Source organism: Canis lupus, chromosome 11, assembly GCF_048164855.1.
Source record: "Canis lupus baileyi chromosome 11, mCanLup2.hap1, whole genome shotgun sequence".
Taxonomy (NCBI): Eukaryota; Metazoa; Chordata; class Mammalia; order Carnivora; family Canidae; genus Canis; species Canis lupus.
In genome coordinates, this window is record NC_132848.1 from 71,025,239 (window position 1) to 71,044,330 (window position 19,092).

Consider the following 19,092-nt stretch of genomic DNA (forward strand, 5'->3'; position numbering starts at 1 on the left):
AAAAATTCAAAGAGAACAAAAGTAAATATTGGGGAAGTCCTCCTCCCTTTTCTGTCTCTACCATATTTCCCTGGAAAAAAGAGAACCAATACTACCTGTTTTGAAAGGTATTTCACACTTCAAAAAGTCTAATAGAAAGTGTACTATTCTTCTCCAAACTGCTAACGTATCAAACAATTTTTATATGCTTTTTGACTGGAAACCTCTTAAGCTGGTGTTTGTAACTTTGGTTATTTCACTGTATTAGAGAAGTATTAATGGGCTATTTTTTTGTGGCTTCAACAAAAAAATGAAGAAAGAAGAGAAAAATAAATATTATTAGGAAAGGGAAAAAAAATGCTTTAGTGAAAAGTTTTAGAGACCTTTAGAAACCTGATGCAAGTTACTTTAGGATCCAGTTCCCGGCAGCCTGGGTGGCTCAGTGGTTTATTGCTGCCTTTGACCCAGGTCGTGACCCCGGAGACCCGGGATCGAATCCCATGTCGGGCTCCCTGCACGGAGCCTGCTTCTCCCTCTGCCTGTGTCTCTGCCTCTCTCTGAGTCTCTCATGAATAAATAAAATATTAAAAAAAAAAAAAAAAAAGAGAATCCAGTTCCCTTTTCTTTTTAAAGGAGGCTCCACACCCAGCGTGGAACACGATGCTGGGCTTGAACTCAGATAATCCGTGTAAAGTGCTGACTGACATCGGTGCCAAGCCTTAGAGCAAGAGTTCCATAAATGTTAGCTACCATTATGATTATGTTATAGGCGCCCAATAATTAGTGGCGGAATCAAATTTAAGGTTTGGGCTGAAATCGCTTTCATCTTTAACTTACTGCCTAATAAACCTCGGCTGTGCTGTAACCTGGAAATACACTGAAGCCCGGCACTGCCGTCCCTTCCACCCAGAGATAAAGCAGCAGAGTGGATGAACGCGGGGACAGCGATGGGTTTAAGGTGACGAAAGTAGTAAAGGGGAGTTAAACCATCCCAGTAAGACATCTATCCAAACAGAACAGGGCAGCCGGGGGGCTCAGCAGTTTAGCACCTGCCGTGGGCCCAGGTCGTGACCCTGGAGACCCAGGATCGCGTCCCACGTCGGGCTCCCTGCATGGAGCCTGCTTCTGCCTCTGTGTCTCTCATGAATAAATAAATAAAATCTTTAAAAAAGAAAAAAAAAAAAAAAAGGAGGGAGGGGGCCTGCAAAAAAAATCTTCCAGCAAGCTTAATGCATTTAAGCTTCTCAAGGGCGCCATGAGCACGAAAGCTGCCAACGTTCACTACGTGAAAGCTTCGGCCCGTCCTGTCCTTTTGGTCCAGAAGCAAAAATCAGGGCAGGACAGCTCCTTGGGTGGTGAGTCCTGTTCACCTGAGCAACGTGGGCAGGTGTCAGGGGAGGCCGCACTGCAGGCAGGTGGCTCGGGGGGCTCAGGCCCAGGGGCCCGGATCCTCCGCGCAGCCCCTGCCCTTGGAAGCTGTGACCTCCTACAGCTCAGGTCACGTCCCTTCCGGGCCTTCGGGGCACAGGAGACCCCCTGCCGTCCGCGGACACTCGGGTTTGTGCTTAAGAGGCCGGGGGGTGGGGGGGGGGGTGGGGCGGGCTCAGCGCTGGAGACCGGCCCCGGCCCAGGCGTGACCCCGGGTCATGGGTTCGAGTCCCGCGTCGGGCCCCCGGCGTGGTGTGGAGCCTGCGTCTCCCTCCGCCCGGTCTCCGCCTCTCTCCGTGTGTCTCATGCATAAATACGTAAAATCTTAAAAAAAGAAAAAAAAAAAAAAAAGAGGGAACGCCGGTGGGGGAAGGGGCCCGCGGGCCTCGCCGCGCTGCACAGGCCCCGCCCGGCTGAGCCCCGACGGCGGCGGCGGCCCCGGAGGTCGCTCGGGGGCACTCGTCCCCGCCCCGCCCCGCCCCGCCAGGCCCGGCGGCACCGGGTGCGGAGCTCCGGGCTCGTCACCTACCGCCCACGCAGCCCCGCGGCCGCGGCCGCAGCTCCCCCGCGCAGCCCGGCCGCCGCCATCTTAGTCCGAGTGCGCAGGCGCGGGCGCGGGCGCAGGCGCAGACCGGGAGCGGGGAGGGCTCCGCGGAGAGCGCACCCTGCCGGCCGCGGGCGGCGCTGCCACCGGGGAGCGGGAGATGCGGACGCCGCTCCCGGACGCCTTTGCCCGCCTCGGCGGGAGAGACCCGCACCTGGTCCCGGTGCCCGCCTCCGCGGTAGAGGCCCGCACCCGGCCCCCTGGCCCCACCTCCGCGGTAGAGACCCGCACCTAGCCCCCTGGCCCCACCTCCGCGGTGGAGACCCGCACCTGGCTCCCTGGCCCCACCTGCCCGGTAGAGACCCGCACCTGGCCCCTGCACCCACCTCCGCGGTAGAAATATGCACCTGGCCCCCTGCACCCACCTCTGTGGTAGAGACCAGCACCTGGCCCCCTGGCCCCACCTCCGCGGTGGAGACCCTCACCTGGCCCCTGGCCCCACCTGCCCGGTAGAGACCCGCACCTGGCCCCCTGGCCCCACCTCCGCGGTGGAGACCCGCACCTGGCCCCTGCACCCACCTCCGCGGTAGAAATCTGCACCTGGCCCCCAGCACCCACCTCCGCGGTGGAGACCCGCACCTGGCCCCCTGGCCCCACCTGCCCGCTAGAGACCTGCACCTGGCCTCCTGGCCCCACCTCCGCGGTAGAGACCCGCACCTGGCTCCCTGGTCCCACCTCCGCAGTGGGTCTGCAGCAGGCAGGTAGAGGTCCCAGAGACGCGGCGCCCTGGGACAGGCACGGGGACTCCGCAGGCAGGCGGAGCAGGGCATCACCCTCCCCTCCTGCTGGGGGTGCGCTCACAGGGACGATCCTCTGCAGGGTGCTGTCCCCCACCCCACCCGATCGTGGCCGCTGGTCGGGCCCTGCTCGCCCTCCAGGCCCAGCTCAACAGCCGCCTGGACAGACTGCCTGGGGCCGCAGCTCCCAGGGGTTCCCCCCTTCTGCAGCGAGAGGCCTGCCTTGTGCCCCCGGCCGAGGTGGACGGGGTCATCCGTCTGCAGGCTGGGCTGCTGGACCCCGTCATCTGGGACCCACCCCAGGGAGGACTCCCCGCCTGCACAGCTGCCCTTTGCCGTATCAACAGGAGTATTTGATGAGTTTCCAGAGTACAAAAGCCATTTCTGTTCAAAGTACAGAAGCCCATTAACTACTCTTCCAGAACTTTCCTTGAGTATTCCGCTTTCTCTAGGAGGACGGGTCTCAAGATGTGGACCTGAGCAGCCACGGAGGCGACGGCATCAAAAGCCGGCCTTAAACCTACTGAGCCACAGGGTCTGCGGGCAGGGGTCTATACTCGCTTTCAGCAGGACCTTCGGCTAGAGGTTGAGAACCACTGCTCTAGAAGTAAGCACAGAACTGGCTTCTGGACTAGAAACTCCCGTTGTTGGGCAGGTTGAAGCGACACCACGGTGGCCCGTGTGGCCCGGAGACTAAGGTGGGGGGTGGAGGGGGAGCTGCGGGCCTGGATGCCGCTGGCTTGGACACCGAGCAGGCCCTGGCTCCGGGGCACGTTGCCTTCTCCCAGCTCTACCCGGCTTCTGCCCCGTCTCTGCGGTGCCGCTCGGGACCTCGGGGCTCCCCCCGCCTGCTCTCCTTTAGGTCCGGACCGAACAGGCCCAGGGGAGGGAACAGTCTCCTCCTCCTCCGGGGTTCCCGCCCAGAAGAGAAATCCTGCCTTGCCCCCATCTCCCCCAGCCACCACTCTTTTCTTCCCTTCAGAGCCAGATTTTAATCATTAGTGTTTCCAAGCTGCTGAGCCACCACTCCCCCCTTCCCCCCCTTCCCCCCTTCCCCCCTTCTCCCCCTTCCCCCCCTTCCCCCCCTTCCCGTGTCCTGCGCTCTCCACCCCCAGGCACCTCTAGTCAGGACCCTCTCTTTTTCCTTTTCGGCTCTTCCTCTCCTGAATCGCTTGTCTGAACGTAAGGTAGGGATATTCTCCCTAAATATCCTGCCTTGGGGGACTTCCCTGAGCCCCCCTCCCTCCCATCCGAACGGTCTCCTTCGTTGGTCTCTCTCTCAACACACCCTGCCTTTTCCTTTGCAGCGCATCCTCCCAACGTAACATGATGTATCCATCCGGGTGTTGATTTTTCTAACGGTCGCCTAAGACTTAGAGGGGCACGTGTGTCTCTTTCCTCCTGTGTCCCAGCACCTGCTGTGACACCTGGCACACGGTGGGCACTCGACCAGAAGTTGTTGAGCGAATGCAGTCACCCCACCCTTTGTCACACCCGGGACACCAGGTGTGACACCCCTGCGGACGCAGAAGGGGGGCCTGGCCTGGTATTGCGCAGGCAGGGTGTGGCCGCCCCCCACCCCTCATCCCTGGAGAGCACCGTGGCCACCGGCACATGAAACCAGCGACAGCAGCGGGGGACAACTCAGGGACAGACGTCAAACAGCCTTCATCTTTTACTCCAAATGTGCTAGAGGAGGGGCGACTCCTTTAGGAAGAGGTGAAGCTGCCACTGTATGTCCCTGTTGGTGCCCCGCGCCTTCCCGTCTGTGTCCAAGGCACACGTGCACACACACCATAACCGATGGAAACTGGTATTTTCCCCAACACCATTTCGTGAAGGTGCCAGCCCTGCTCCATTTGTTGGCTAAGAAGGTTCCCAGACGGCGTGACCCGGACCAAACAGTCGTGGGTTTGCTCCTCCACCGCCCATTCAGCAGCTGCTTTTTGTTTGTTTGTTTGTTTTTGTTTTCTTTTTTATGATAGTCACAGAGAGAGAGAGAGAGAGGCAGAGACACAGGCAGAGGGAGAAGCAGGCTCCATGCACCGGGAGCCCGGCGTGGGATTCGATCCCGGGTCTCCAGGATCGCGCCCTGGGCCAAAGGCAGGCGCCAAACCGCTGAGCCACCCAGGGATCCCTCAGCAGCTGTTTGTTAAGGATGGAACCTTCCGAGGGCGACCAGCGCCTGGCGCGGTGCTGCTAAGGGAGGGGAGTCGGAGACGAACCCCCTGTGGTCGCACCCGCGTGGGGAGTCTGAGAAAACAAGCACAGGGAAGAAGAGTAGGAGAAAGAGATCGGGAAACAGACTCTTCACTATAGAGAAGCAGCTGACGGTGGGGGCGGCGGGGGGCTAGGTGGGGCCTGAGGGGCGCTGGCCGTGAGCCCCGGGGGTGTGCACTGCCGGACCCTATGCGCGGAACACTCTTAACTGGAATCACAATGAAAACTTCACAGAATGGTCTAAAGTAACTATGTTTTGATTAAGTGTCATCTATAATCCACGCCTGGTGTCACGTTGGTGACAGGTGCGCAGTCTAGCGCCTCGATCCCCGCGGGTGCTCGCGATGAGTGGACTCTGGGCCCGTGTCCCCATCCGCGCACCCCTCCCCCCGGCAGCCCCCAATCTCTTCTCTGTAGTTAGGAGCCTGGGCTTTCGCTTGTCTCTTTTTTCCTTGCTCGTTGGGTTTCGGCCAATGCGTGTTGAGCGCTGCCTGGGTACCACGTGCGGGCGCTGCGCTGTGCCTCCGGGTGGCCCGCCACCTGCCACTGGTCCCCTTCCCCCTCTCTACCAGCCCCCGGACTTTGCTCAGTGGCGACGTCTTCAATCTAACAATAGTAGTTCAGCGTGGCGTGCGGCTACGGCGTTGGCTTGTCGCGTGGCAGCGCTCGGGCCAGGGGTGTCCCAAAGGGCCGTCCCGTCCTGCCGGTGCGGGAGGGAACACGGGTCCTCCCTGAAGCCCCAGCCACCAGCCCCCGGCTGCCACCCTCCCCGGGCTGCCTGCTGTGTGACAAAACAAGTCAGCCTCAGTTTTGCCGACGCCACCGGCCACACGGATGATCGAAATCTTTGGTTCGAGGATGTAAAGGTGAACAGAACAACTCGGGGTGTCAGGGAGCTCCCAGAAGAGAGGCGGGAATCAAGGCAGGAGGCTCCAGGGACAAAGTGCTAGACAAGGGCCGCTCAGGGCCCGGTGGCGCAGGTGCGGGAGGGGAGCGATGACCCGGGTGACAAGGGAGCCCGAGGAGGGCCTCCCTGGAGGGCCAGTTCCCGAGCGCAGGGCTCAGAGAAAAGTGAGCGTTAAGATGTTCCAGGTGGGGGGATCCCTGGGTGGCTCAGCGGTTTAGCGCCTGCCTTTGGCCCAGGGCGTGATCCTGGGGACCCGGGATCGAATCCCACGTCGGGCTCCCGACATGGAGCCTGCTTCTCCCTCTGCCTGTGTCTCTGCCCCCCCCCGCCCCCGTGTGTGTGTCTATCATGAATAAATAAATAAAGTCTTAAAAAAAAAAAGACGTTCCATCAGTGGGATGTTGGGCGCTCAGGCCATGACCCCGGGGCCGGCTTGTGGCCCACATGGGCTCCCCGCGGGGAGCCTGCTTCTCCCTCTGCCTGCGCCCCTGCCTCTCCCGGTGTCTCTCATGAATCAATAAGTAAAATAGTAAAAGAAAAAAAAAGGAAAGAAGGTGTTGGAGCAGCGGGGGCGTTGCCGGTGCCGAAGCGGCCCAGCCGCACAGCTCGGGTTCCGCGGCCTCGCGGCCTCTGGGGCGGGCACTGCACGCGCACTCGCTTCATCTTGGTCTTGACGTGGTCCCCAGGGCCTGGCACGGAGGAGAGGCTCAAAATGCCCTCCGACGTGGGAGCGCCCGGAAGTCCCCTCCAACTGGTCACCTGCCACACTATTCGGTTACTTACATGCTCATTATTTACAGTCATTTCCCGTCTAGAGGGCCCAGGCGGGGAGGCCGGCGGCAGGGACGGGGCATCCGGTGCCCGCAGCAGCGCGTGGGGCCCAGCGCCCTGCTCTGCGAGCTGTGGGTGTGCGCAGCGGCCGCCACCGGCTGAGCGGGCGACAGAAAGGTGCGTGTGAGCAGGCCCTGAATTGTCACGGGATCACGACGCGGTTGTCCTCCTCTGTGAAACTCGGGACCCACTCGGGACCCACTCCGGACACGGCCGTGAGCAGCCGCGCGGCCGGGGCCTGGTCTACACCCGGGCCGGGTCGGGCGGGCAGGTCCAGCCCGTGGGTGTCTGCCCGGAGCACCGACGAGGCCGCCGCGGGGACCGCGTCCGGGACAGAAGCCCTGGCGGCCGAGAGTCCGGCCCACGGGCCGCGGGTCCTGCTGTGTCGGGCCGGTTCCCAAAGGCTCTGCCTGGGGTTCGGGAGGGGCCTTGAAGCCAGGTGAGCCCCAAACGGAGAGGGTGGCCGTGTGACAGCCCCGGGCCGGGGGGCAGGGAAGCGGGAGGAGGGCCGCGCGGGCGCCTCGCCTCCTGGGGCTCCCGGGTCAGCCGGGTCAGGGCGGGGAAGTAAATAGGGCCATGGTGGCGGGACACACACTGCCCCGAGGCCACGGGGCCCCAGGAAGAGCCGGGAAGAGACGCGGGTCACCGGCGTTTCTACAGAGCGGGGGGCAGGAAAGCATTGTGCTGGGCCCCGATTCTTCCCAAGAGACTGGTCAAGGTCCCAGGAAGTGCTAAACAGGCGCCAGCGGCCACCGGGCCTTCTGATTACCACTCTCCACACTCTCCGTGGGTTGTTGGTCGAGAGAAAGAAAGGTCTTCCTGTCTCTTAAAAATTCTAGAAGAAACATTTTCTTTTTTAGATTTTATGATTTATTTGGTGGGGGGGAGAGAGCGTGCGCAGCAGAGGGGCGAGGGGTAGAGGGCGAAGCAGACCCCTGGCTGCGCAGGGGGCCCCACACAGGGTTCCATCCTGGGGCTTTGGGACCATGACCCAAGCTGAAGGCAGACGCCCAACCCCTGAGGCCCCCCGGCCCTGGGGATCTGGGTGCTGCAGTGGGTTAAACATCCGACTCTTGGTTCAGGCTCAGGTCACAACCTCAGGCCTCAGGGTTGTGGGATGGAGCCCCTGGCAGGGCTCTGTTCTGATGCAGCCGGCCCTCTGCCCCTCCGCCCCTCACCCCCCACCCCCCACCCCGGCACTCTCACCTTCTCTCTCTCCTAAATAAATCTTTTAAAAATAAAAGCATGGGGCAGCCCGGGGGGCTCAGCGGTTTAGCGCCGCCTTCAGCCCAGGGCCTGATCCTGGAGACCTGGGATTGAGTCCCACGTCGGGCTCCCTGCATGGAGCCTGCTTCTCCCTCTGCCTGTGTCTCTGCCGCTCTGTGTCTCTCGTGAATAAATAAATAAATAAAATCTTTTAACAACTCTTTAACTGTCCCCGCGGTGACCGCGCCAGCTTGGCCGGGCGCTTGGCCAGCAGGACCTGGGCGGAGCCGGGGCCGCGGAGAACGGCGACTCCGGGTTTCCACGTCTGCAAAAGAGAACAATACTCAGGACACGCATGACCTGAAGGACGAGGGTGGTGTCCAGGCCCAGGTGCGGGCCAACCCCACGCCGTCGCCTCCCGCTGCCCCAACCCCCCGCCGGACCCCACGAGCAGGAGGCCCTTCCAGAACCCGCGGGCCTGGCACTGCCGCCGCAGCTCCGGTGCCACTGCCAGGCCTTGTGTCCTCGTCGCTCCAAGCCCACGAGGACGAGCTGCTCCCCTGCTCCCTCCGCCTTTGCTGCGCTAGGCCCTCGTTTTAGGCTTCACCCCAAGCTCTGGGCCCCCCCGAGGGCTCCCCACTGCGTTTCACCCCAGTAGCTGGGGGGCAGGCCCAGAGCTTCCCAAAAGATTGTGCAAGTGCGCCTCTTACCCTACCTTCTCTTTCACTGATGCCATCTACCGCCGGGACGTCCTGATGATGCCCTCTCCCAGCAGCGGAGGCTCCTCTCCCAACTCAAGCCGGCCACCCCGTCTGCACCACTTCCTTCCGCAGCCCCGTGCAGGCTCAAGGACATTTTCAACTACCGTGGCTGTGTCACTCGGTGTTTCTGAACACGTATGTCAGGGGGCTAATCTGGATGGATCTGCATCAAGAAACTCCATTAAGCCAATTTAATTTTTGATCCACTTCCTATGCTATGTATTTCCATTTTATTGTAATTATTTTCCCTAGGATCCAGTCTCTTCTCTATATATTTTATAATGGAGACTTCTTAGTCAATTTTTGGTTAATTTCTAATTTTAGCAACGTAGCTTCTGCTCTCGAGGTCTCCTGGGGCTACTAGACCTACTAGATTCAAATTTCCTGGCTAGAATTTCGATTTAAACTTGACACTTGGGCAGCCCGGGTGGCTCCGCGGTTTAGCGCCGCCTTCGGCCCAGGCCCTGATCCTAGAAACCCAGGATCGAGTCCCCGGTCGGGCTCCCTGCATGGAGCCTGCCTCTCCCTCCGCCTGTGTCTCTGCCTCTTTCTCTCTCTCTCTGTGTCTCATGAATAAATAAATAAAATCTTTAAGAAAAAAATCTTGAAACTGAAACAAAAAATAAATAAATAAAATAAACTTGGTCAAAATTTCATTCTTCCATCAATCTTTAATGATGCGTGGTTTTAACAGATTTGAATTTTACAAGAACTATTTCTACCAGTAATACTCATTATAAACTGAATAGAGGCCAACAGTTTATATTTAATTCTTTGGTTCTTCCAAAACACAGAAAACAGTGATCAATTCTCTGCTGATAACTTAAGGTTTTCTCTGAAGGGTAAGGACAATCTGTGCTTGAGGTCAAGTTCCTGCTAAGACACAGGATGCGCCTGGGGAGATGTACAAATACTAATTTTGCAAAATGTGACTTGGGGAGTTCCGTATCTAGTGATGATCTGGGTCCCCAAACCTCAGGGCTAGAGAAGTGGGCCGTCTTCTGACGAGAATACTTGGACTCTTCCGGGCCTCTGCACCAAGCAGAATTACGGATCTTCTTCTGTGTAAACTGGATGCTCCCCGACCCTCTAGACCTTGCTACCCCAAGGAGAGGTGAACTCAAAGAAGAACTCTTACGATGGAAGGAAAAAGATCTTTGTCTCCCAGTCCAGACGAACAAGCCTAAATCATCTGCTCACGGCTTTTCTCTGGGTCTCACTCTGGTTCCTCCCACTGGCTCTCAATTAGGGGCTGATATTCGGGCACCCCCCTCCGTGGCTGGGCTCTTACTAACCAGTCTCGGGGCTGGCCTGGCAAAAATGAGCCACACCGGGGCGAATGCGAACGACAGCGTCCTGTGGGAACTGGAGCTTCTGACTTGGGCTCTCCCTCCCAGGAAGGCAGGGCTGAGTCCATCCACATTTGCAGAAGGCCCTGATTACCCCCAGAGCAGTCCAAGTCACAGGCAAGGACGATTGTCCTCTTGGTCCACGGTAACTTGAAACAGCAGCAGCACAGGAACTTTGCATCGTAGGACAAGCTGGAGCGTATCGTTAGACATACACGAACCAGATCTCGGTGAATCTTCAGAGAAAGGAGGCAACTTTGGTTTTACTCATGTGAGTCACACCAGAACTCTCGGAATCCCTGGATCTTCCACTGCCAATTTCAACTCAGACCTGAACTCAGCCCTTCACCAATTCTCCCCAAATGATGGATGTCAAACTCATTAAAGCTCAAATATTATGGTTATTTTTGTCAAATTTGGGGAGGAAATAAGCAGGCAGTTTCTCTCCCACACTATGGGATTTTAAGATTCTTAGGAATTATTCATTCCTCCCCAATTCCTCTCTTTGCGTGTATGTGTGTACTTTATGTACTTCCAAGTTTTAATTCCAGTATCATTAACGTACAATGTTATATTAGTCTCAGGTGTACAATAGAGGGTTCGGTAATTCTAAACATGACCTAGGGCTCCTCAAGGTAAGTGTCCTCCTAATCCCCTTCACCTAGCTCACCTACGCCACCCCCCCCTTCCCTCTGGTAACCTCCACTTAATTCTCTATAGTTAGGAGTCTGTTGTTTCTGCTTGTTTCCCAGACTTCCCTCTAATTTGTTATGTTAATGCTGGTCTCTCTTAAGGGCTTTTTTGGTTTGTTTTGAAAGATTGAATATTACCCAGGTCATATTCAGGTAACGTATTTTAGGGGCTCACGGTAAAGTTTACAATAGCAGAGAGCTCTGTGGTTTTCTTGGCTCAGTCCTTATGGCCCCGCTGTCTTTATTATTTCATTTATGTCTCCAGGTAACATCTAGAATGGAAAGTAGGTCTCAGGTAGTAGCAATGCTGGCATTGGAAACCAACCAACCAACCAACCTTGAAACTTAAAAACGCAAAACTAGGTGTGGCACTGTAAAAGGTACTTATGGAGGCCTTCAATCCTAGGAAGATCTGACTGAAGAAATAATACAAAATATAGATCATTTGCTTTTATTAGGTTCATTTTAATAAAGTGTATAAGAGTTTGCAACTCAAAACAATTATTCAGAAAAACTATCAGATACATGAGATAGATCACACGACGAGTGCAATAACAGAAATCCAGAAGTCTGCGAATAGGAGGTATTGCAAAAACTGTGAAGATTGACTTTACGAATGTCTTTCTCCCTTCCTTTCCATGTCCACAGCCCATGGGATTACATGCACATACTGTTTTCTGCGGTCTGTTGACCTCAGGGTTCCTTGTAGCTGGGTCAACTCCCTCGTTCAGTGAACTCAAAATGTCTTGCCAGCAGAGGAGTTCACCTCTCGTCCATGGAATGAGCATTGTCCTCGGCCTTTATTTGGTTTCTGCGCCCTAACAAATGACATCAAACACTTTCTCTTTCAAAGGAATGTCTTGCAGGCCTTGTGCTGGTCTGGTCTCTACTGCCAGTCCAACCCCACACATGAGCCAGGGGTTCAGGCCAAACCCTACTGAGTTTCATCCTCGTGGATGAGAAGAGCGTACTTAACTGTGGGAACAGGCTAAGGCTATGGCTGACTTTTCCCACCATTACCTAGAACAACTCCAGGTCTCTGAGTTGTTGGCAAATGGGACTGAGTTTACTCAGGCCAACTACCTATTGTCACCACTTGCTATTCTTTGGATGCCTTCATAAGGAGGTCTTAACACCATGGCAGAAAGTATGAGGACGGACAGACAGACAGACACACACACACACGCGCGCGCCTCTCCAATCACAATCCTCAAACAGGAGGCTTCGGTAGACTCAGAGAATACAATGATTTGCCATTTCAGAGTGAAAAGGCTACACTGCCTTCTCTTACTTCCAAAGTCTCACTTTAACTGACATTGTTAGACACCATTTCTGCAAACAAACAAAAACAAAAACAAAACAAAAACACAACGACAAAAACCAGTTCTGCAATTCTCCGCCGAAAGGAATCCCACAGACCCCTTTAATACGTATACGCGGTCCCATCACAATGCAATGCACATTTCAGGAACACAACATTGTATTATAAACGCACAACAGCGTCACCCACGTTGAGACCGCTGGGAAGGCGCTCGGGCTAAATGTCTCACAGAATCACTGAGTTCTGGGAATACTGGAGTAGGCCCCAGTGTGCTGGGTAGCAGTCGGCCGTCTTTGCAAGCCCTTCTGGAGCCCCTTCACACCTGAACTTTCCCCTGCACTCGGGGCGCACCGAGCCCGTGTCAGGTCACGGTGGAGAGATGCCTTTGGGCTGTGTCTCCGGAGTAAGGCTGGACCCCTGCCAACCTCGCTTCGTCTGCTCTTCTAGTCCGTAAGGAGCGGGAAGGTGAGCCATTCAGCTTACTTGGAGTTCCTCCAGGGTGGTGAGATTATCACGGGTCAGGCTGGAATTTAGGAAGAAACTGTTTACAGTAACAAAGGCACATAGAAATTACCATGATCATCCAGTCATGCCTCTCATTCATCCTCTTGGTGGTGTGGCCATAGTGGGGGAATGTTAGTGGGGAAACCAAGTGGGAACGGGAACAAGAGGAGCCAGGAAGGCCTGCAGGAGCAGAGAAGCCGCAGGGGAGAGCTGCGTCGGCAACGTTTTAGGGACGGGACGTTGGATATCACACGGGAGGCCTGTTGGCTAATAAAGGTCAAGGTTCAAATGAGGCAGGTAGGACTGGAAGTCGGAGAGCAAGGTGACCCCTGGGGAATCAAGACATAGCCAGGGTGGATTCTCACATCTAAGCTGAGGCAGCTAGGTATTTTCAGCAACCTGGAAAACTTATTTTATAGCAAAAGAGCATAGAAACAATTCCCAACCAGATACTACTTTATTTTATTTTATTTTATTTTCAAGCATCTTGAAGTCTTCAAGTGAACGTCACAAGTTTGCAAGTGTTGATGGTTTAAAAAAAACAAGAAACAAAAACTACAAGGAGGAGTTGACAAAGGCATTGAAAAATGAGGAATTTAAATTACATGATTCCATTTAAAATCTTCACGTTTACTCCATGAGGCAGGATTGGAGGATTAGAACCCCGGGGGTGACTATGGGCATTTACAAAAGTGCTTCTACCTCCTTAGAAGCTGCGGTCTTCCCAGCAGCTCTCCTACGTCCCTTTTATCAAAATAATCCAAGTTCCAGATTTCTCAGATAAAAATGCATCTATGCGACCAGCAGCCATTCCAGAGTTGACTGGCATGTATTCTTGAAATTCAATTCCACAGACACAGCATGGAATAACATTTTTCTTTATTCACCCGAGCGACTCCATTTTAAGTTGTATCCTTCCTGCTAGAGAATGGGTTGGAGCTCACCCTTCTCCAGTTTCCTATAAAATTTCCTATGTGGGAAAATGAATACAAATCATACGATCCATGTTCTGATGACCTTTCTTTATAGAAGCAAACACAGCATGATTGAATTAATATTGGCAGATCACTCTGGTGATCACATTTAAGTAAAACTGAAAACTGCTACTTTGAGTCAGTGAAATGTCCACCAAACAGTTTAAAACACTGATGTTCATGTATTCTAAATTTACTAAATAAATAATGGGCCAATAAGATGCTGGTATTTTTTCTGGAAGGTTTAAACAAACAAACAAACAAAAGTCGGTTGTCAGATTAAACTGAGACCAAACATGGGGACGTGGACAGGTGCACACCAGTCGACACATAGGAAATTTCCAACTCAATGATAACTGAGCCCAAAATGAAACTGAATTTATGACCTAGATTCCCTTAGGTCCTGCCCAGCTTCTGCTTCTGCCTCGTTTTGTTCCAATTAACAAGGATTGGGAGCCTAACGGGCCGTATGTGAACTCAAGGTAAATATTTTCCACCACACATAATGTAACTTCATTAATTCAATGGTGTCGCTGGTCAATTAACACAGATTCTTTAAAAGAGTTCTTCAGCGCGCGTTGTGCTTCAATGCTTTATGTCTAAATATATTCCGGCTCATTGCACTCCACTGAAATGCAAAGGCACAAGTTCTTGCATCCCCATCAGATGTGTAGAGCAAATAACACAGAAAACTAAGAGGTGTAGCATTTTGTTGACTATATATCCTCTTTTTCTCTTTAATGTTAACCTGTTGCGGTATAGTTGTTGGAAACATGCATTTGCTAATTTAAAGCACCCTGAGCACCCCTAAATCCCTTAACACTAAATTTTCTAGAATTCCAGATTCAGGATGGCCTCTGGCAAGAATATTTTATCTTTAAATGATGCTTTTACCCTATATGATCCAAAGATCGATGCAGAATTTACTAGTTATTAGCTAATACGTAAGGTAGTATAGTCAAAATTTTTTCATGCTTCACTCAGCCCACGCGTGACAAATGATTCAACTCTGTGATTAAAATCACCATGATTTTACTGATTTTACCTGGAGAGCTAAAATGGATACTTGATTAGGAAGAAGCAATTAAATAGCCAAAGGAAGGACCTTTTGCAGGCTGTTACAGAGGCAATCCTGAATTTTTGGAAGAGTGAGTGAGAATGGCCTTCCCCTTGAAGAGTTCCTGACTTGGGGTAAGAACTCTCCCCGAATGTTCCTATCCTCTCAGCGCCTGCCTTGGGGGGCTTTACTTGATAACGACCAAGGTTAGAGTGTGGGGTGCAAAGTTCCATATGCATGAGCCCAGACTATTTATCCAACTGGAGAGATGATTTTTGCATCCACTGTTACACAAAATAATTAGAAATAATCACCGGGAGAAAAGCAACCTCTGCGAAGGAACATTTAACATTCCCCAGAGGGAAAGAGTGTCGTGGTCGGAACCTCACTTGGAAGACCATTGCTGAGAGCCCTGATCCAGTGCCGATTATTTAAGTTTATCTTTTAACCTGGACATTTGAAATAGGTGGAGGCCGAACTAGAAAAAGTCTTCTGAAGTTGCTGTTCATGTCCTACCCCTAAGATGCCACCGATTGAAAGAGTATGACCCCTCATCAACTGCGATCAAGTCTGGCATTCTGGCTTGATTCTTGGACGAATTTCCAATTCTTGAATCCTTAACCTGGTTGGGTGAGCAACTCTCCCGACTCCTGCAGCGAATGGAGACATCGCTGACGTCAACGACAAGTCACCGGGAGCTTTCAGGCTGAAACATGGTGCAGCAGCTCCTCCCACGAGGTTGAACTTCGTCAGCAGAGATGTTCCCGTGGAGACACCGAAGTCTCACCTTAAGGCACTAATAACAAAGGCCGCGGAAGCAGCCGGGCGGCCAGATCTTGCCCGGAATAGAAGACCTTGCAAACACACAAGTCAGTCGCCCACCTGGCCTACCTGGACGTCTCCAGAGGATGGGGGATCAGAACGTTTGCAGGGATCGCGGACTCGGCTCCTTACTCTTCTCCCAACTGATTTATGGGTCTCAGATTTTTCCTCAAGGGGCGGCGGAGAAAGGGGGCAAGGAATGGGCAAGCACCCACAAGCCGATCTCATCTGGAGCCGAGTCTCGAGCCGCATCCCACGGTGGCAGGTGGCAGGTGGCAGGTGGCGTGCTCAGGCCTGAGGGTCTAGGTACGTTATCGCTGAGACCACGTGCCCAGGGGTTAGAGCCGCCACAAGGTGCTCTTTTCTAATGTTCTGAGGGAAAGAGCATAATTAATTTTTTAAGACCGTGCAAAGGGAATTTGTTAATAGCAAATTTTGGAGGAAATAAAAGAATCTCCGAAACCTCAGTTTTGGCAGAATTTTCCCACACCTTCCAACGAATTCGATCTCGCCACAAGACGCGACTAAGTAAAAACAGGAGCTGCGACAGGCCAGGAGCCTGATGCCAGGAAATGAGGGGCCGTGGAGGTAGGCGGAGGGATGCCGGCTGGACCCGGGGAAATGCTCTCTGGCACACGCGTGCACGTGCACACGCACCTGTGCACTCACAGGGATTTAACAAGCACGGGCGTGCGAAGGCTCAGCACTGGCACACTTCGACAGAAGGAAAGGATCTGATGCCCGTTACACACCCGCACTCACTCACGTGTGAGGCCAGCCTGGCTCGCAGGGCCACGCGCTCCCCGGGCTCCCGGTGGGGCTGCTGGTTTTACAGGAACGACTGGTGTGGGCAGGACCCGCGGCCCTGGGCTTGCACGGGCCCCTTGCACCTCCTCGGGCCACGTCCCCTTCACCAAGCATCACACCGGGTCCCCAAGGGTGGACCTTGAGTCCTTGGGCCACAGTCACCGGGGACCCGCAGGACCAGAACCTGGGGGAGCCTGGCCCCTTTGGGGTTGGGGGGGACGCCTTCCCAGACTTCAACAGTTGGGGGGCGGAGAGAGCAGAGTTCTGGGCGCAGGCAGAGGTGAGGTGCCCGGAGGTCCGAAATCTGCATCCACAAGGGAAATGATCATAACTTACGGGGGTTCCACTGAGTGTCACTGTCACTGGGGTCACTGGCCGCGTGGAACTGGAGGCTGCTGGGCCGCCCCACCTCTTCTGGGGAGGGGGGGGAGTCAGCTGTGAGGTCGGGGCTCGGGGACCCCGTCTATTCTGGGGAGGGTCAGCTGTGAGGCCGGGGCTCCCCGCCTGTTCCCGGCTCAGCTGCAAGGTCTGGGCTCGGTGGGGGCCATCTCTTCTGGGGGGTCAGCTGCAAGGGTCGAGGCTCAGGGGACCCCGCGTCTCCTGGGGGTCAGCTGCGAGGTCGGGGCTCGGGGACCCCGTGTCTTCTGGGGGGTCAGCTGCAAGGTTAGGGCTCCCTGTGTGTTCCGGGGTCAGCTGCGAGGTCGGGGCCGGGGACCCCGTCTATTCTGGGGGGTCAGCTGCGAGGGTCGAGGCTCAGGGGACCCCGCGTCTCCTGGGAGTCAGCTGCAAAGTCGGGGCTCAGGGGGCCCCGTCTCTTCTGGGGGGTCAGCTGTAAGGGTCAGCTGCGAGGCCGGGGCTCGGGGACCCGCGTGTTCCGGGGTCAGCTGCGAGGTCGGGGCTCGGGGGACCCCGTGCCTTCTGGGGGGCCGGCCGCGAGGTCGGGGCTCCGCAGCGCCCTAGGGCCTCTGGCGGCCCGACCTCGCAGGGAAGGGCGCTAGGGCGAAGGGGTCGGCGGGCAGCTCCGCGGTCCTGGCGGGCAGGGCGCCGGCGCTCACGGGGGCCGCGGCCGGGGCGCCGGGCGGAGCCACAACGGTGCAGGCGGCGAGGGGCTGCGCGTCGGGGCCGTAGTGTCGCGAGTACTTGCGCAGCGCCTGCGGGCGGGAGGGCCGGCCGTCGGGGGGGGGCCCCGGCTCCGGGGGGGGCGCGGGGCAGGCGCCGTCGGGGGGCGCGGGCGGCGGGGCGGGGCCGGGGGGCGCGGCGCGGTCGGGGCCGGGGCCGGGGCGCGGGGGCCCCTCGGCCGGGGGGGTGGGGGCGGCGGCGGCGCGGGCCTGCGCGGGGGGCTCCGGCTCCTCCAGGCTCTTCTTCTTGCTGAAGGGGGCGCGCAGGAACACGTCGGGCTCCTCGGGCGGGGCCGGGGCCGGGGCCGGGGTCGGGGCCGCGCCCGCCCTGCACACAAACGGGGCCCTGGAGAAAATGTCCAGGCCCGGCGCGGGCGCCCGGCAGCTCCTGAACGGGGCGGTGGCGAACACGTCGGGCTCCGCGCCGCCCGCGGCCGCCGGCTGCTCCAGGCCCGGGAAGGGCGCCCGGCCCACCTGGCCCACCTGGCCCACCTGGACGGCCCGGCCTGCCTGGCCTACTGGGCCTGCCTGGACTGCCCGGCCCGCCTGGCCCGCTTGGGCCGCCGGACCTACCTGGCCCGACCAGCCCACCTGGCCCGCCTGACCTACCTGGCCCACCTGGCCCAACCAGCCCACCTGGCCTGCCTGGCCTACCTGGTCCGCCTGGCCCACCTGGCCCACCTGGCCTGCCTGGCTTGCGCAGCCTACCTGGCCTACTTGGCCCACCTGGCCCGCTTGGGCCGCCTGGCCTACCTGGCTCACCTGGCCCACCTGGCCCACCCGGCCCGCGCCCAGCTCCCGAGCGAGGGGCCCCACGCCGCCCGGCCTCCCCTGCAGGCCCTTGCAGCCGTCGTCCTCCTCCTCGGACTCCAGGAGCGGCCGGGAGCCACTGCAGTCCAGCACGTCCCCCTCCAGGTCCGTGCCCTCCTCCTCGCTGCTGTGGAACGAACTGTTGCTCGAAGGGCCGTCGCGGGCCAGGGAGTCCGACTCCAGGCTGCGCTGGGCGCCGGGCGCTCCCGAGGCCTCCGGGTGCAGGGGGGCGCCTCTGCCGGCCGCCGGCTCCTTAAAGTGCTCTACGGTTAGGACAGGGCGGGGGTTGGGCTCTCTCTGGAGACCTAGGGAAGCACAAAGGGCAGCATTAAGGCACAGGTCACGTCAGCTCTCCCTGGACACGCAACGGCAACGCGCGGCGGACACATCGGGGGCCAAATAATAAAGGTGGAAATGGAAAAAGGAAAAACGGAAACAAAAAGTCAGGCAAGGAAACGGCACACAAACCGGAACACGAGCAACCACCGCCTCACACTTTGGAACAGGACGCGCACGGTGTGCGGGACAGGAGATGAGGGTGTAGACACACGCACGTCAGCACAAGGACACGATGCCCCGCGCGCCGGCACCGCCACCCGTCTACCTGGCACTGGCTCGCGTGGGCTGCAGGCCCAGTCCCTCGTCTCCACACGCGCCTCGGCACCTCCGGGGTACGCAGAGATGCTCAGGACGGGGACAAATGCGACCGCCCCCGGGGTGGCCTGCCCCCTGCCTGCCCCTGAGGACGCGGCCCAGCCCCGCCGCCCGGGCTGCTCCGGAGGTCAGGCCGCCCCAGCGCTGGCCAAGAGCAGCGAGCGCCCCCCGGGCCCGGACCGAGGGCGCTTTGGGGGCCCTGCCAGCTCCCGTCACGTCCAGCCCCTCCGCTGGAGCGGCCCTGGGGTCCTGCTCGGGTTTGGCTTCGGTTTTCTAAGTTAGCAAACATCTCCTCTGCTTAAGCGCATCTA

General features: G+C 57.0%; 1 protein-coding gene and 2 long non-coding RNA genes across 9 annotated transcripts in view; 1 reads left to right on the forward strand and 2 right to left on the reverse strand.

Annotated features, from left to right (window-relative positions):
* The window catches only part of NFU1 (NFU1 iron-sulfur cluster scaffold), a 28,267-nt gene extending 26,223 nt beyond the window's left edge, over positions 1–2,044 (reverse strand). Inside the window, exon 1 of one of the 7 annotated variants that reach the window (XM_072768689.1) lies at positions 1,937–2,044. In XM_072768689.1, coding sequence (XP_072624790.1) covers positions 1,937–1,995 — 59 coding nt within the window. In that variant the 5' untranslated portion in view covers positions 1,996–2,044. Of the gene's footprint in view, positions 1–1,028; positions 1,320–1,349; positions 1,528–1,936 lie in introns of those variants that run through there. The other 6 variants (XM_072768691.1, XM_072768694.1, XM_072768690.1 and 3 more) reach the window with 6 other exon arrangements.
* Positions 1,205–6,211, forward strand: LOC140600440 (uncharacterized). The gene is made up of 3 exons (XR_012003716.1): positions 1,205–1,334; positions 3,201–3,355; positions 4,056–6,211. It is a non-coding gene; the product is annotated as an uncharacterized lncRNA (long non-coding RNA).
* A 1,693-nt stretch (positions 6,212–7,904) lies between these two features.
* LOC140600433 (uncharacterized) lies at positions 7,905–17,257 on the reverse strand. Its single transcript, XR_012003699.1, has 3 exons — positions 9,969–17,257; positions 8,628–8,836; positions 7,905–8,237 (listed from the first exon to the last, which is right to left on the reverse strand). It is a non-coding gene; the product is annotated as an uncharacterized lncRNA (long non-coding RNA).
* Positions 17,258–19,092: the final 1,835 nt, after the last annotated feature.